General features: G+C 40.2%; 1 protein-coding gene across 2 annotated transcripts; it reads right to left on the bottom strand.

The window, feature by feature from the left end:
* Positions 1 to 6,550: 6,550 nt before the first annotated feature.
* Positions 6,551 to 16,825, bottom strand: LOC146636285 (protein mono-ADP-ribosyltransferase PARP14-like). 2 transcript variants are annotated; one of them, XM_085350770.1, is made up of 14 exons: positions 16,598 to 16,825; positions 16,376 to 16,500; positions 12,849 to 14,363; positions 12,528 to 12,764; positions 11,926 to 12,150; positions 11,735 to 11,789; positions 11,426 to 11,572; positions 10,616 to 10,678; positions 10,355 to 10,531; positions 10,091 to 10,267; positions 9,345 to 9,974; positions 8,868 to 9,004; positions 7,730 to 7,910; positions 6,551 to 6,837 (listed from the first exon to the last, which is right to left on the bottom strand). In XM_085350770.1, exons 1-14 carry the CDS (start codon positions 16,767 to 16,769, stop codon positions 6,551 to 6,553), a joined length of 4,128 nt encoding a protein of 1,375 aa, XP_085206896.1. In that variant the 5' UTR covers positions 16,770 to 16,825. The 2 variants fall into 2 exon arrangements, with proteins under 2 accessions (XP_085206896.1, XP_085206897.1); XM_085350771.1 differs by having other exon boundaries at positions 9,345 to 9,965.
* Between the last annotated feature and the right edge of the window lie 500 nt (positions 16,826 to 17,325).

Below are 17,325 nucleotides of genomic sequence, written 5' to 3'. Positions count from 1 at the left end.
TTTATCTGCAATTCTACACTAACATGAGAACTTTAATCCCGTCAAACATTTGTTTGAGCCACTCTGTGAGTGCCCGTTTTTGTTTCACTTTCACTGTTTTAGGTATCGCCTCTTCGTGTTTACACTCCCACACACAGCAATTGAAAAAGTCCGCATTTAATTCTCAGGGGCTTTTCTCGGCTCACCTGTTCTGCAGGTACTTTAAAGGTGTTTCAGCTGTCAGAGTATAACTCTAAATTATATTTATGTCTTAATATGGTTTTGAGAAAGACATTTTACCAGTAATTATGCTGACAGCAAATAAGGGTTTGAACTTTATGTTTTATCTGATCCGATAGAAACATTTGAGAAAATCTGAAACAACAACAAATATATTTCACATAAACCCATCTATCCATCCATTCGTCCTCTTGCGCTTATCCCTATCTGGACGCAGTGGAGCTGGAGCGTATCCCAGCTACCATAGGTCTGTAGAGGCGGGGCACACCCTGAACATACAGGAATCCCTTCGTGTAAAACCTTCCTTATATCCTGCAGTATTACCACACCAACCCACTAGGTGTCATTATAGACCCAAAACTGTGTCGGTGCAGTGAGATGTAATAGTAATCCAGGGAAATTTGATATTCAAGTTGTTTTTATTCATGTTTTGCTTCATGTGACATTTCGGTTTAATTCATGATGTGGCCTCCAGAGTGAAAGAAAACATATGTAATAGCAATGGAGTCATTTCTAAAATGTTAATTCGTTAATACAATGAATGAAAAGATGTTATTTAAAATGTTTATAGAAACTATGAAGCAGTTTTAAGAAGTAAAGCACAATTATTGATGTACTGATAAAATACATTTATGCAGGTGTTACACTGTGTGTTCATTAATTAATTAATCCATTCATTCATTAATGAAACAGTTTAAATTGATGTTAGGCAATGAATGATCTAGCTAAGAAAGACAACAAATTTAATTTGGATGTTCAGACACACACGGCCCTGACTCAGTGAGTGTCAGGGGAATGAATCCTAAAATCTGGAAATCAGTCACAGTTTTTGTACCTATATCCTTTATTTTTCTTTCTCAAAGAATTTATTTTAAGAGCTAAAAAAGTATATCTAAAAATTCAGAGGGAAAAAAAAAATCATTGTTGATGTAAGACATTTTAAAAACACTTTGTTTTTCATAATGCTACTAAACAAACTCAAAATCACATATTATTCACTTCTGAGGAAATTGCAAATATTTAAGAACCCAATCTTTAGAGTCCAATTGAAGTAAGCTTTGTTTATTATGCATTAACAAATAATGACATGGTTTTTCAAAATATGGTTTGAATAGCATTGTTGAAATGCTCATATTTTTGGTGTAAATTGTCAGAAAGACCAGAAGTGACCACGTATATATGTTGCACTGTCTCAACATCAACAGTGATCTGTGCTTCTTTAAATATGTCCTTCCCATTCAAAGGTGCTTCAGCAGTTTTTCCTTCAGAGTGATTATTTTTATGGCTGCTCAGTTGATAGTAAGTTAGATCAGCAAACAGTGACAGCGTTGACTGAGAGTGGGAAGGAAAAACTCCCTTTAACAGGATGAAACCTTTTAGCAGAACCAGACTCAGGGAGGGGCAGCCATCTGCCTCCCTGCAGCTAAGAAAAATACATCAGTTTATAGAAAATATTTTAACAGTGTGACAGTAATTTGAAAAGAAAAACAAACTACAATATCTCTTAAAATACAACAGTGAAGCCATACAATAAACCTGAACAGAACCGATACAAATATTAATCATTTTATAACCACCCCCAAAGCCAGATTTACACAGGATACAACATACTCAAGTACCCTTTTGCACCAGAGGTAGTACTGTGAAATCACTGCTCAATCATAATGTTAAACTTCTACCTTCATCTGCTTGCATGGTTGCATTGCTCCAATTGTGACTTGGGGTGTTTTCACACCTGCGCCGTTTAATCTATTTAAATCAAACATGGGTTAGTTTTCCTCATTGGTATGGTTCAATTGTCCAGGTGTGAACAGTAATTGTACTTGGTGTGGACCAAAACAATGCCTATTTGGTCTTACTTTGATTGGCATGGCCAGGCTCTGGCAGATGGTCTCGGTACAGTTCCAAAACCCCACAGCGGTTTGTTTATGCTGTGGACGTGATCCAACCCCAACTAACAGGTGTATGTTACAAGTTTGAACTAAAGAAAGAAACTCCTGTAGCCGTGTAGACTTTGTATTCTCAATCCACGGAGGTGCTGTAGATGTACAAAGATCTCTACAGAGTAGCAGCTCGCTGGAAAATGAATATAAATTTTCAGTTTTCTCTCCCAGCACTTTCTTCTTGTATTTAAAGTAGAAAGCTCAGGTCATAAAGGTACTTTATGTAATTACCCTTTAAAGTATTTAAATACAAACTTTACTGCAGGGGACAGACTTTTACTATGTGGATTTGTTGCAATCTCAGAAAATTGATTCAGATCCAGATCAGATCCACTTCTTTGGATTTTGTTACCTGGAATTTTCGGCATTTGTGTGTCAAAATTTTCAAATCTGTGTTTCTCTTTAAATATTAATATTTCCTTTTAACCAGCCTGATCTGTTTGTCTCCTTGTCAGGCTTTAAATTTCTTCCAGGCCACTGTGAGAAATAAAAATGTAAGAATGTGTTCTTAAATGAAGCTTTCACTGATTCGCTGCACCATCTAGGGGTACAAAGTGGTATTACATAAAAAATTCAACATGTTTCTGGTTCTACCTCATTATTGCAATCTGTTAATAATCTCAGTTAAGTTTGGAAGATTTTTAGATATTTTTAGACCAAGGGCTTTACAATAAGCACCTTCAAAGCTACTTTATGGTGAATTAAAGTAAAGCTGCACCTTAGAACACACATGCATCAACACTACAATGAGCGGGTTGAGGGAGGTTTGGAGTCTTCTCCCACCCCCATTCTCTGCGACCTGCTGGAGCGGGAGGGCTAGGTGGAGTTGGCCGTCCGACTGCGGTCTGGAGTGTGGGGCCTCCCTGCTGCTACGGAGTCGGGGTGGTCTGCCTCTCCCCACCGCAGGGAAAAGGGTAACACCACCTGGGTCTGGGTGCAGTTCCCCCCTCCAGGGGCAAGGGTACCTAGACCTGGTTTGTAGAGTACGCTTGGGGAGTGTGATCGTGTGTACAGCGTCTCTTTATGTCTGTCTCCATGTTGGTTGAGTGTGGAGTGAGTGCATATGAGAGCATGAGGGGGGGAATGGATGTTTGTATATGTGTGTGCCTGTATGTCTGTGTCTATATGTCAGGTTGGGTATCAGACGCCACCTCTCTGGGGACACCTCAGGCCCTCCAAGGTTTGGAGGCCTATCTCCACTTACCACCACTTCCCCTGCCGGTGGCGGACTCCCTCAGGTGTCGGTGTGTTGGTGGTTCTTTGTGTCTGGGGATGGGCGTCCAGGTACACACCGGCTCACTCCTTGGCGGCCGCTTATCGGGGCCTGGAGCCTGGGGCTCGCTCGGGCCCCTTCGGGGATGGGGTGCCCCCGGCCTCTCGGCCTGGGGCTCGGTCACTCAGGCGCAGCTGACGGCCGGCGGAGCTCACGGGCGCGTCACTGCAACTCCCCCTGGCTTCTGCTCCGCGGCTGCTGAGTGACCCCTCATCTGGGACTCTCCTCAGCTCTTACTGGGACAGTGGCGCGGCTGCCCCTCTGTTGGTCTTCCTTGGTCTCTTGTGTTCTGGGGGCCTCTGGATGTCTGGAGTTTTGATCTCCTCCATACCTGCTTCACACCCTGGAGGACGGGGCTGTGGCCCCCCCACACTCCCTAGCAGATCGTTACATGGAGAAACCTTTGGAATACAAGCACGCTGATCCACACAGGTATGCACACGGGTGTTCACTGCTCGTAGACCCAAATTACACCTTTCTTGGCTGCTACTTCGAAGCACATCTGTCCTGCGTGCTGCACAACAACATTGAATATTTAGTATTTACTGCTGTTTACACTTAGCTAGATTAATGCGATGGTGTTGTGTTTAGTATGTTGCTTTGTTTCTTTCTTTTTTTGTCTTTTTTTGCTTGTTTTCTATTCTTCTCTCAACAGGTGATCCAGGAGATTTTTATTTTTTTTCTCCCCCCCTTTCTCTCTGTCCCTCTCCCCTTCTGTTTTTCCTTTCCTTCCTCTTTCTTTCTCCCTTTCCTATCTCTCACTCATGTCTGTCCCATCTGTAACATCTGTAAATAAAATATAATAAATAATAAAAACAAAGATCGACCAAATGGACCAATACGGCAATGCCACGATGATCCATTTGGCAAAGTAAATCCATTGGGTATCCTTGTTGGTCTTCAGACAACAATTCTGATGGCTAAAGAACCAAATGGGACAGGCGGAAAAAAAAAAAAAAAAAAAAAAAAGAATTAAAGTAAAGCTGCGATGCTGTGTCTTCTTAAGTAGAGACTTAAAGGTGCGCATCACATTATAAATTGAAATGTCCCATATGTGAAACTTTTAGCCTGCAATTACAACAATAATAAAAAAAAAAATCTCATCAGGATGTTTGGGTATCCTCTGTTGTGTTGTTTTAATTTTTATGTGTGTGTCTTTTAAAGTCTGAACTGTAACATCACAGTTTGGTTTTTGTCCCACTCAATCACCTGACATGTTGTCGTCCCTCAGAGGATGCTGTGTTTCTGGATGATGAGATGGAGAGGGAGGAGTGTGATGACCGAGATGGGGATCATCTATCATGGTTTCTATGATGACATTGCTGAGACTGACTGGAACTATGGACAGGTCAGAGAAAACCAGACTGAGGCTCTTCAGGACTTATTTACCAGTTGTCTTGTGACTGACCTGAGGGTTTTTATGCCTAGTTCAGGGGTCGGCAACCTGCGGCTCCGGAGCCGCATGCGGCTCTTTAGTCCTTATAGTGTGGCTCCGCGTGGTTTGGGAAAATAAATTAGAAGTATTTAGCTGAAGTGTATTTTATTTATGTTAGTTCTTTTTTAACTTGTAGTTCTAGAAATATAAAAATACAATTATATTCTATTATTTTTTCATCGCTCAAAATAAGCGTCATACCCGCCGAAACAACATGCATTTATCGAGACTTTCAACCCCAGGTAGGCCAGTTATGGATCTTCGGATCCACATTATGTCAGCAGCTATTCTCCTCCCTGAACTATGTTAAAAACAAACACCGCTCACGCCTCACAGATGACAGCTTACAGTCCTGCGTAAAGATGAAAGCCCTGATCTGCAGACGCTGTGCGCAGAGGTTCAGGAGCAGAAGTCCCATTGTAAACATATCACGGCAGACCTGACGATGTTTCCATGAACACGCGTTACAGCTTCTCTTTATTGACCACTTTTCACACACGGTTGCTGTACGCATACAGCCGGCTGTAGCTTTTCAGCTCACAGCCCGACACACACCAACAACAGCATAGAGAGCACAGACGTTAAGACGGCGAGGCGTGATTGCGGGTGCCGCTCAGGTGCGTCCGCCTCCCCTGCAGCAGCGCTTCAGACCACGCCCCGCCACACACATTGACCAGGTAAAATACATATTTAGGCAGAATTTTGCAAATATCAATTTTCTTTTTTTTTTTTGCAGCATAGTGCTTTTTTTCCAATTATTTTTTAAAAGTCAGGTCAAGGCTCCAAAAGCCCAAAGGTGATATAAGGCTGGCGGCTCACCACAGTTTCTGTTTGCTACATGGATCATTTTAGTTCAGCTGGGTGTCTTTCCTTTTGTTATATTTCTTTAAGAGTTCAAAATGTGTTCATTACATAAATAACATGTAAGTTTCTCTGTAGCACTTCATGGATTTCATAAGCAACACACCTTAGTCGTTCACACAAAGCATAAAAGTAAAAAACAATATATACAGTGTTATCTTCATTTTAGATGTCAAAAAGTATTTGCGGCTCCCAGTGTTTTCTTTTGCTTGGAAACCGGGTCCAAATGGCTCTTTGGGTGTAAAAGGTTGCTGACCCCTGGCCTAGTTCAACGTGTTCATTTCCCATTTAGAGTAAGATAGACAATAACGAAGGTGTAAATTAGAGCTCGTGTCCCTGAGATTCTCAGTCAGGTCCAACACTGTCTTGGTATGGTCTGGTTTTATTAAAATAAATAAATAAATAAATAAAATATAAACTAAGATAACTGCCAAAATCCTCAGCTTGGGGGTTTAAACAGGAAGTCTGCTGTTGATTACCCACCTCTAATTTCTCAAGAATGGACCATTGTCAGTCAGTAAATCTTTATTAGGGTATTGTGCCATGTTCTCAGATTAATTAGATGTATTCAAAGCACTTTACACTTGGCAAGGTGAAGATGTAAGAAGATCAACCAAATAAAAGATTAAAACCTGCATAATTGTGTAACATGTTTCCAGTGTTTATGTACATATATGTAACTTTTAATTTCATTTGAAGCAGCTGCTGTTTAGCTAGGTCGGTGACAGTGACAATTCAATTTGTAACTTTTATATTATTCATAATTGATTTTTCAGACACTTTCATTTATAAACAGTGGAAAACACTTTTCCTTTACTCTCACTTGAATGTGATGAGGTAATCAGGGTACGCTTGGTTGTCATGAAACACAACATACATGCTGGGGTTATCCATTTTGTCTACCACACTGTCATAGCGGTCATGAGGCTGCTGGGTGTTTCGAGGTGGAGGCACCTTCATGGTAGCTTGGCCCTGAGCGAAGACACCTGTGAGGACTCGGGCGACGAACATTAACTGAGAACCATCAGCAGCTGGTTTGGAGTAGGTGGGCTGAGCCGAGTAGTTGGCATTTACAGCAAAGTAGGTCCCAAGACCGTATGCAGTTGCTGAGGGTGAAAAGAGAAAAGGAAATTAACAACAGATGATTGTATTTACACTGTAGTGACACAGAACTAGTTACTAGTTCACTAACCCTGCCTTTGTTACAAGTACTGTTTATTTCATATCTTTCACCAGGTGTTCAAGATTTTAACCATGCAGTGGATTGCAGCATGTTTTATTAGTGCATACAGGAACATAAAAACATGTCTTTAAGAAATCAAGTGCCGTTACTCTACTAGGCCTCGTTTTTATTGTTAACTCAGTGTCCCTGGGTCTTGTCCCTTGTGTTATGAATAAATCTTCTTTTTTTATTTGGTACCGGTACTGGTTTTATTTTGTTGTACATATCTGCAACACCTTAAAGGCCGGTCCGTGAAAATTCTGTTGGACATAAACTGATCCATGGTGCAAAAACGGTTGGGGACCGCTGCTCTTCAGGTCCCACCACAACATTTGACTTTGGGCTATTGTAGCACTTTTCTTGTCTTCTTTTAGCCATTTTTTATTGTCCTATTGACCCAGCATTGTATAATTTTGAGCATTTGACTTTCTAGAACAGAGACGTTCATTGTTGACTGAATGACTCTAAGGTGCAAAATCGTTTAACGCATTTGGCTGTTAACTCATGGGCTGCTGATTTCAGACGACCCAGGGATGTAGTCTCTATGCTTAGAAGTCAAGCACTATTCTATTTTCACAGAGTTCTAGATATCTACCAAAGCAGGTGGAGGCATAATCATCCAGAGAAGAGCTGCTTTATAACAAGCTTTAAAACTCTAAAACCATAAAGAACACCAATCTTTCCATTAAGGAATATAAAGAATATAAGAAGTAAAGAACCATTTATAACACAAAGTTTTGGTTCAGTAAATGTGGACTCTATAAAAAGATTATTACCATTTTGTCCAGCAAAGCTCCTGTTGAATCCAGTTTTCACTATGGAGTCGCAATTTTCCTGGGTCGTCCCGTGGTACAGAAGTTTCTCCCCTGCTCCTCCCTCCTGTGCGTTCTTATCAGAAATGTGCTTCCTCTGTGCTTCATAGGTGCGCCGCAGGTGAACGTTCTGCAAACGCTCAATCTGACATGAGAGAAGAAGGACAAAGGATTAAAGAGCTGCCTAACAAGATAATCCAGGATATTAATTACATCTGAGGGGTCGTTCAAAGTATGTCATCATAGTGATGGCATAGTTTCAATGGTGGATTGAAAGTAAAATCCTCCTAAAATCCCAAATGAATGCTGAAATAAATAAAGAAAATTTAATTAAATGAATCATCTTTTAAAAGAGGAAATGAATTTATTTGTAAAATGTGACATTGACTGATTTGGAATTAAATTTTAATATTATTTTATTCTTCCCTTTTCTATATAAATGTGTTTTGTTACTGATAAAAGAAGTTTTCATATTACTGAATGTGGGAGTGAAGCTGTGGAACAGACTTAGTGAGGAACTCAAACACTAAGTCTGTTCCACAGTTTGTCTCCGTTTCTCGTCATGTTGTCAGTCTTCATGTCCTACTGCCATGTACCCCCCATGTGCAGTTTACTTCATGTTGCCACGCTGCTTAGTTACCATTCCAGGAGTTTTGTTTTGTACTTTCAGTTTGTAGTTCTCAGCAATAAAGCTGCATAAGTTCATGTTTCATCTCTGGAGTGCTGCATTTGGGTCCAACCTCTGCTTGCCACACAGCCAGACCTTGACAAACCCCCTTTTAACATGTTGTTACTGATTATGATTATTTAGTGTTAAGCCCCAATAGCAAAAACAACCATAACAATACGTGGACGCATAAGCAAAATCATGTTTTCGATGACATTGCCATTGCAGGATTTTGTTTTTTGCTAATAGTCAAAAAACAAAACAAAAAAAGCCAAAGAATTGAATAAACAACTGTTATATTTAGTGAATCAAAATAAATAAACTGTTCTGTTGACTAAAGAAGAATAAAGTAGCGACAAAGCAGCATTCATATTATAAGACAGGTAATATAAATAGAAACTGAAATGTTCCCTTACACAAAGGACAGCCACCCACCTTCATCACAGTTTTGGCAACAGTTCGTTTGAAGGCCTCCTTCACTGCCCGGTACTCTGCAGAGGAAGGCTCCAGTGTAACGACCTTCAAGCTCTCATTAGCAGCCATGCTGTCCCAGTACAGAGGGTAAGTAAAGTCTGAAAGAGACAAGCATATATAGCATATACCACATGAGAAGACACCTAGAGCCTATGTTGAGTTTTATTTTGCTATTTACTGCAAATCTTTAATGAAGCACGTAAAAAGAAAAAAAGATTTTAATAGTATCATGAATGAATACAACCAAAACTTGCAATGGAGCCCGTCTGACAATATTATAACACTCCTGTTAAATCAACATGATCCAACCTTATCAGCTGATCTAGGATTTTCATACTTTTTGTTTAAAAGTGAACAGTTTATGGTTGCTTTCATGTTTCACAATGACTTTTGCAACCTTCTTTACTACAAGTAGTTTTTTAGTTTCTTTCTTCTCACCTCTCAGATTCTCAAGTCGCTTTAGCTTCATCGCCTGTCTGCTCAGTTGCTGTGTGGCCATCATTGTCTGTAGATTAACCTCCCATACGAGTCCCTGTGCGTCTTTTATTCCTTCTGTTAATTCGTTGTTTTCCAGTTGGTGATTGGCTGTTCTGGGAAGTCTTTCCCAGTTTCCGTTATGTGCCAGGATGCACCAAACAACTCGGAGGTACAAATCCTCCTCCACCCTGACTCTCACCTCATTAGCAAGACCCATTAACTGACACTGATTCATTTTCTGCATCACCCGGGTGACCCCGTCTTTCAACCCACTCACTGTTAGAGAGCCAGACTGATCAGTTTGCATGAATAAACCCTCAGACTCCACCAGCTCCTTCAGCTCCATCATGCCGTCCTGGTCGAGGGGTTCCAGTTCCTCCTTTAAGAAGGTGTTACTGGAGCACTGTGTCTGATATTGATGCTTCAGCTTTTCCATGGCATCATCAACGTCTTTTTTGGAAAGACCCAGGAACGTGAAGACAGACTGCTGACTTGTAGAGCTGATTTGGAGACTGCTGAGGTATGCACTCACAGAATGAGGAGGCTGTTGTTGCTGTACTTGAACTGGAAGTACTGGAAGTACTGGAAGTACTAGAACAAATCAGTAAAAAATTTCAGTAAAATAAATTTGTAATCAGTTTTTATTTTCAAATTCGTTTTAAAATTCAATTGCACATAAGATGTCAGTTTGTGAATATTTCTGTCACCTCTGTTGATGACAGCTGAGGAATACATCTGCATCGCTTTCTCTTTAAAAGCCAAGAAGACATCGATCTTAATCAGGGTGAGACGGATGTTGGTGAGGCTGTTCATAGATGATGCAGAAGCCTTGATCCCTTGAAGAATGGCTCCTGCTACAATCGCAGGATTCAACCCTCCAGCTCCTGAAAAAACACCACTTGCATTTAGGTGTGTGTGTTTGTGTTTCACAACAAACTGAATGAATAGAAATGCCCAAAAAAAATACTTACCAGCACAGATGGCAGGAATTGCCACTGAACTGTATTTATAGCATTCACAATAGGCAATGATATCACACACAAGTTGTTCAATGAGAGCTTGATCCTTTTCTCCACATACATGAAAAATAGCTTTACAGGGGAAGTTTCCAGACTGGGTCACATAAATTTCTCCTCGATTCACTTTTGCTGCACAGAAAGTGACACAGGAAGCATGAGTGAGAGTCAGATAAGTAAGATGAGAAGGTAAGTAGCAGCTTCTCTTTTTCTCACCTGCTTTCAGTTTAGCTTCCACCTCTGGTCCAGCTACAGTTAAGATGTCTTTGCATACTCCATCTGTAGATGACGAAAAATCAGAAAAATATATATTAAAGAACTTATAATCTGTCCGTGAAGGAAAGCTTGTGAAGCATACAGTGAGTCATCAACCCTATTTCCCCTAATCAATCTAAATGCATTTATGGGAAATGGTACTCACAGGTAAGTCAAAGGTTAATCCCTGCCAAACCTGCTTGGCTGGAGATCAAACATTTCTCATGCCAGGTTGACACCACAGGCAGTATACCAGTTCACCACGTCACCTCTGTTCCCTGCCAGACTGTTATTGACTCACTTGTCTTTGTTATAGTTTGATCATCTGATTGCTTTCCATCGCCTGTGCCTCAGAGTTTTGGATTGCCATCCACTAAGACTAATGTGCATATTATGCGTAATATGCACTTTATTTCACTATGTGAAACTATAATCATGATAGGTATGAGATCCAAAATACAACAAATTATCTAGTGTTGCAGCTCCATATGCATCACAAAATGTCAAACTGTCAGTTATGCTCTTCATAAGTATATAGTGAGGTTTTTAGCTAATCCAAGAGGCTTGTTAATAATGCTAGATGAAAACTTCAAAGATTACAATCATATGGGTATCCCTATATCTGTGCAGATTTTCATGAAGAGCTGTTTTCCTTTGTCATCCATAGAGAGCTATGCTACCATTGTGGTTAAAAATAACTTCAAAGTTACATCATGGGCCTCCTGCTCACTCCGCCTTCCTGCCTTTATATGCATCCTCGGTTTCACCTACCAAGGTTAAAATTTTGGAAGTCTGTTGTGTTCACCACAGCATCTGTAGTCTCATTAGTGATGTCACCAAACACCACATGTAGTTTAACTCCACTTCCCACTGTTATGATGATGTCATCTAGGTCGCTGGTGAGGGACCTGAAGATTGCTGAGATGAAGAACACCACACATTCGATTTTGTTTGACATTTAATCTGATGACTGAGGGTGCTGATGAATATGGTAAAATATGACACTGGCTGAATGCTTTTTATCTGCTCACTATTCATTAATGTCACATAATAAAGACAGTCTGAGTAGTGCTAGTTTACCTTGGCCTCCCTGGTTCATATTTAAGCTGAGCTGTTTGTAGACATCGTGGTAGCACTGTAAATAAAAACACAAGAATAACAACATAAATAATTGATGTCTGGTCAGGACAGCCCTGTTCTTGTTTTTTAAAGTGTTTTATAAATAAAGTATGATATGCATATCAGATCAGGACATATCGATTGACACTGACCGCCTCAGAATCAGGGTAACCAGGTTTAATGACAATGTGGATGTTTGTAAGAGATCCAGAGGATGCAGATAATCCAAACTGGTGAATGACGTCAGTCAACACTTGAATAGCTTCTCTCAGCGGGTATTGTAAAACAATTCCTGGCCCAATGATTGGAATGGCCACTGAACCCAAATTCAGCTGTGCACAAAGCTCCAGACACCTCTTCAGACCGTTACCAAGAGCCTGCAAATCAAAAGTTACATATTTTTAAACTATGTTTTCAAACTGTTGGATTGCACACTGCAACTAACAGAGCACACATGGAAAACAGTGAGGCTGCACAAAAAGTTCAATTTGGTTGCATAAGACTGCTCTTGCAGTTATCTGGTTGGTACATTAATGCTTTCGCTTTTCAATTAAATTAAGAAATATTTTATTGTATATTTTTTTGTCTCGATTCTACTTTTGCACATACACGTAGATATCATCTGATTATTCCAATTAATACTTTCATCTATGTACAGCTATAAAGTGGATTTCAATGGTTTTCTGAAGGTAAATTAAATATGAATTAGCACTTCTCCATCACCAGAAGTGTTAATGAAAGTCCTTAATTTTACCTGAACGCTCTTTCCTCTTACTCCGTCCCAAGGCAAGCACTCAATGAAGAAAATCCTGGAGCAGCCCAGAGATGGAGGTGCATCAACCAGCTGAACATCACCAGGGGCGAGGGCACAACTGGCTAAGACTGAATCAAACTTTAACTTTAATACATTCCCAGCTTTGGCCAACAAACTGTTGCCAATATTTGTAGAAGTCAGCTGCTTGTTGAGCATGGGGACCACCAGAACATCCGCCTGCAGAAATAATATTGAATAACATGAATGTTGATATTTTATTTTGGGATTATGGGAACTAGAATTGAATGGAAATAATCAAACCTGTTCATTTTCTAAACTGCTGAGTTTGATCTTCAGGTTTGTTCTGTTGATTGCAGAGTTTCCAACTGTGCTGTACATGCTGCTGCTGTAGCTGAGAGATCTAGGTGTGTCGCTGAGTCTGCTGGTGTTTCGTGGTCTTTGCACGTTTGGGGTGGCTGCAGTTTGCTTCTCTCGGATAATGACGTGACAGGAGCTCTCTATCAGCTCTTTAGTCACTTTACCCTCTTCCTGGAAGTACTGCTGAGCCCCTGGTCCATCTAGAGTCAAAGTGTCTACTACAACACTGTCTAGAGTTGATGTTAGGGCCTCCTTGGCCTCCTGAACATGACATCGAGGACCAGACACAAACACACAAGGATTTGGAAAATGTGAGGCTTGTAAGGTCACCTTGGTCTGCTTCATGCCAATCAAGTCTAAGATTTTATTAAAACAGTCGACCATTTCAGGATGAAGCAGATTGATGTTTTCTTGAGTTGAAACTTGATTCAACTGGAAGTCATGAAGAACTTCATTGAGCTTGGCCACATTTTCACTGTAGCCCACCAGTTGGATGTTGGTTGTTGAGGTTCCCCTGGCGCCTGGCATGTAGCTGATGTCCACTCTGAACTCTCTACTGTTTGCCTCGTTGTTGGCTTTCATCAGAATTTCTTTCAACCTGTTGAGATCTATTGCACCCTGCAGCTGTACAGTGGTCACTTTAAGGTCTCTCATTACTGCTGCCTCGGCCTCATTCAGAGCATCAGAGGACAAACTGGACAGAACCAGATCTGCACCCACCTCAAAGAAAACAGGGTTTCTGAGGCTCTGCTGGAAGCGAGTTTGGTATTTTGGGATGGCATCACTGGTCTTCATGAAGGTTAGCAGAGCTGTAGGGAACTTAACGCTCTTCTCCTTTACGTTCTTAATCAGTTCAACCAGTTTTGCAGCTCCTGACTGCACCTCTTTGTCAGGGCCCTCCAAAGTGATCATGGCACTACCTCTGATGATTGCAACCTCTGGACAATTAGCACGCATTTCTCGATTGAACTCTTCTTCTATGAGCTTGAACTTCTTCTCCACAATTGGCACTTCCTTTTTGGTGGGTAGGCTTTTTTCCAGAATTGCAATCTTCTCCTTCATGCCATCAACCTCTCCTACAACCACAGCATAGCCACTCTCTGTGTAAACTTTGATATCATCTGTCTTAAAGGCCGAGTCCTGCAGTACCATTTTCATCTGTTTTGGCTCAAGCACATGATAGCAGAGGTAGGTCTCAGTGAGCCGAATGAAGACCTGATCCACTTGACACTCCCATTTCTCTGCAGCACCACCAAATCCTCCTCCTGGACCCTTGTCAACCTCCCCTCTAACCAAAACTTCTTCTTCATCAAAATTTAGCTCCACTGTGCAGTCGATTGAAGACAGTTGTTTTTCCAAAAATTTGTATGCTTTACAGTTGTCTCTCAGGAAAAACATCAGGAAAACATCTATCCTGAAAGTCTTCTCAAGACCCTTTATGTTTGGGTTTCTAGAGATCTGAAAGAAGGAAAGAAAAAAAATCTGTCAATTTATGATATACGATAGGCTACTTATTGTAAACAGTGGGAGTGTACCACATAGGCCTGGGCAGTAAGTCAAAAATGAATCACAACCGTCATTCAAAACCTCTAATTGACGTAATATTTACCATGTCTGGTTTTTTTTTTATTTCTTTTTACTTTAAATCTATTAATAGTCCATCCAATATGTGCCATCTCTGCTATGTCCAGTCCGTTGCCCCAATTCACACTGTGTGACACTGTGTTAGAACAGAAATATGCTACAGGCCTGTTTCTAAAACAGTCTGGGTATTTGTGTATAATGTAAAGGAAAGCAGAATGCAATGATTGGTGAATAATTTAAAGGTTTTTTATCTGTGTGCTAGCAGAGTGCAGTCTCCATGGATTTCACAAAGAATTTAATATTTTGTTCACTCTGGCCACTATATTAGGTACACCTCTTTAAGCGTATTAATACATAAGGATAATCAGCCAATCACACGCAATTAACAATATAGACATGGTCAAGAGGATCTTCTGAAGTTCGAACTCAGCATCAGAATGAAAAATAAATTTGGGCTGCTTTGATTTATTTCTACTGGGATTTTCCTACACAACCATCTCTAGGGATTACAGAGAATGGACTGAAAAAGAGAAAATATCCAATTCTCTGCATGAAAACGTCTTCTTGATGTCAGAGGTCAGAGGAGAATGGCCAGACTGCTTCGAGTTTACTTCTTCCTGCATGTGTGTTCTTAATAAACTCTTCATCTGATTGCACTCTACTGGGGCCTCCATTGGTTTGTTTTTGTGCCACTTGTCGAATTCGGGACAGATTCATACAGTCCTATGTTGATAAAAACACATTAAATTAATATCTGTTTATATGTTTTTGTTTTTGATTGTTATATCTGACTCTGACACTGTGTTAGAACAGAAATATACTACAACCCTGTTTCTAAAACGGACAGGATATTGTGCACAATGTAACTGAAAGTAGAATGCAATGACTGGTGATAATTTAGAACACAATATTATTTCATTTGTGTGCCAACGGGATGCAGTGTCAATGGATTCCACAAAGAATTTAATATTTTGTTGTATTTCAGATATATATATCTACTGGGATTTTCCCACACAACCATCTCCAGGGATTACAGAGAATGGAATGAAAAAGAGAAAATATCCAATTCTCTGCATGAAAACGTCTTCTTGATGTCAGAGGTCAGAGGATGGCCAGACTGCTTTGACTTGATAGGAAGGAAACATTAACTCAAATAACATCACAACATTATAATAAAAAATTAACTGCAAAGATTTAAAGCAGCACTGAAGTCTTCCCTGTTACTCTCAAGGTGTACCTAATAAAGTGTCCAGTGAGAGTGTTACCATCTGGCTTTTTATGACCTATGTTTTTAAAAACAGTATCTTTGATGGTATGGAGATGGAGTATCATACATGGCACTGGTTTCTTCCTTATCTACAAAGGCTTTAAATGCAAAATAGTGTATAAAGTTTTTGTATTTGTATCTACATACTGTGCCGTCTACATGATGTATTTTTCAGGGAAGGCTTTCTTATTTAAAAAATGCTGAACTAGACTGTATATTTACACTCTGTATTAACAGCAAGACTCAGAAGTGAAAGAAACCTGAGAACTGTCAGCCACTGAAAACACTGAGGCACAATGAAATGAAAGCTATAAAAAAGAGGGCCCAGCAAAAGTGGAGCAAACACATAGTTCTCTATATTTGTCCCTGACGTCAAATTTAATGATCGTGTATCTTTTTTTAAAAAAGCACTGTTTTACTATTTAAAATGTATTCTTTGCAGTACTTACAGTGTCTTTGAAATATTTTATAATCATCTGTTTTTTGTCAATATTGTCCTCAGCTGTCCAACTTCCCCTGGAGGCTAACTCATTCCTCTTAAACTAGTTTGGCCACATTATTCTGGCGCTCAGTTTTTACTGTAACCAAAAGTCATGTTTGAAAGTGCAGTAAACTGTACCAGTGATTGACTTGTCGATGGCTGGTCAGAGGTCTGTGGTGAACTTGTCCGGCTCACGGTCAGCCGCACTTCTCCACTCGGAAGAGTGATGGTGTGAAACTTCCTCTGCAAAACTCTGTCTTGATCTGGAAAACATCCATAAACAGAGTCACTGAAACAGCCTGAATTTAAACACAAATCTAAATTTTTTTTTTTTTTTTTACAAATGATCGACTGTCCTACCCTCTTTTAACTTGAAACAGATTTTATAAACTCTTCCTCCGAGTTTTTCAAGATTTCCGCAGTCGCCACCCCCGGAGTCTCGCCTTTTCTGAAAGTATCTCCTCACTTTCTCCTTCTCTCTGTCTGTAAAGTCAGTGGCTTCAAAAAACAGTGGATACGGATATTCATCCATTTTATCTGCAATTCTACACTAACATGAGAACTTTCAGCCCGTCTAACACTTGTTTGTGTCGCTCTGTCACGGCCTGTTTTTGTTTCACTTTCACTTTTAAAGTATCACATCCTGGTGTTTACACGCCCACACCCAGCAATGGAAAAAGTCCGCATTTAATTCTCAGGGGCTTTTCTCGTCTCACCTGCTCTGCAGGTACTTTAAAGGTGTGTCAGCTGTCAGAGTATAACTCTAAATTATATTTATGTCTTAATATGATTTTGAGAAAGACATTTTACCAGTAATTATGCTTACAACAAATTAGGGTTCCTATTTTATGCTTCATCTGATCTGCAAATATATTTCACATAAACCCATCCATCCATCCATTCGTCCTCTTGCGCTTATCCCTATCTGGACGCACTGGAGCTGGAGCGTATCCCAGCTACCATAGGTCTGTAGAGGCGGGGCACACCCTGAACATACAGGAATCCCTTCGTGTAAAACCTTCCTTATATCCTGTAATATTACCACACCGACCCACTAGGTGTCATTATAGACCCAAAACTGTGTCAGT

Source organism: Diplotaxodon limnothrissa, linkage group LG3, assembly GCF_057381915.1.
Source record: "Diplotaxodon limnothrissa isolate DT_005_m linkage group LG3, D_limnothrissa_male_GT1.1, whole genome shotgun sequence".
Classification (NCBI taxonomy): domain Eukaryota; kingdom Metazoa; phylum Chordata; class Actinopteri; order Cichliformes; family Cichlidae; genus Diplotaxodon; species Diplotaxodon limnothrissa.
The sequence above is the reverse complement of the archived record's forward strand: the minus strand, read 5'-3'. Positions and strand labels throughout refer to the sequence as shown.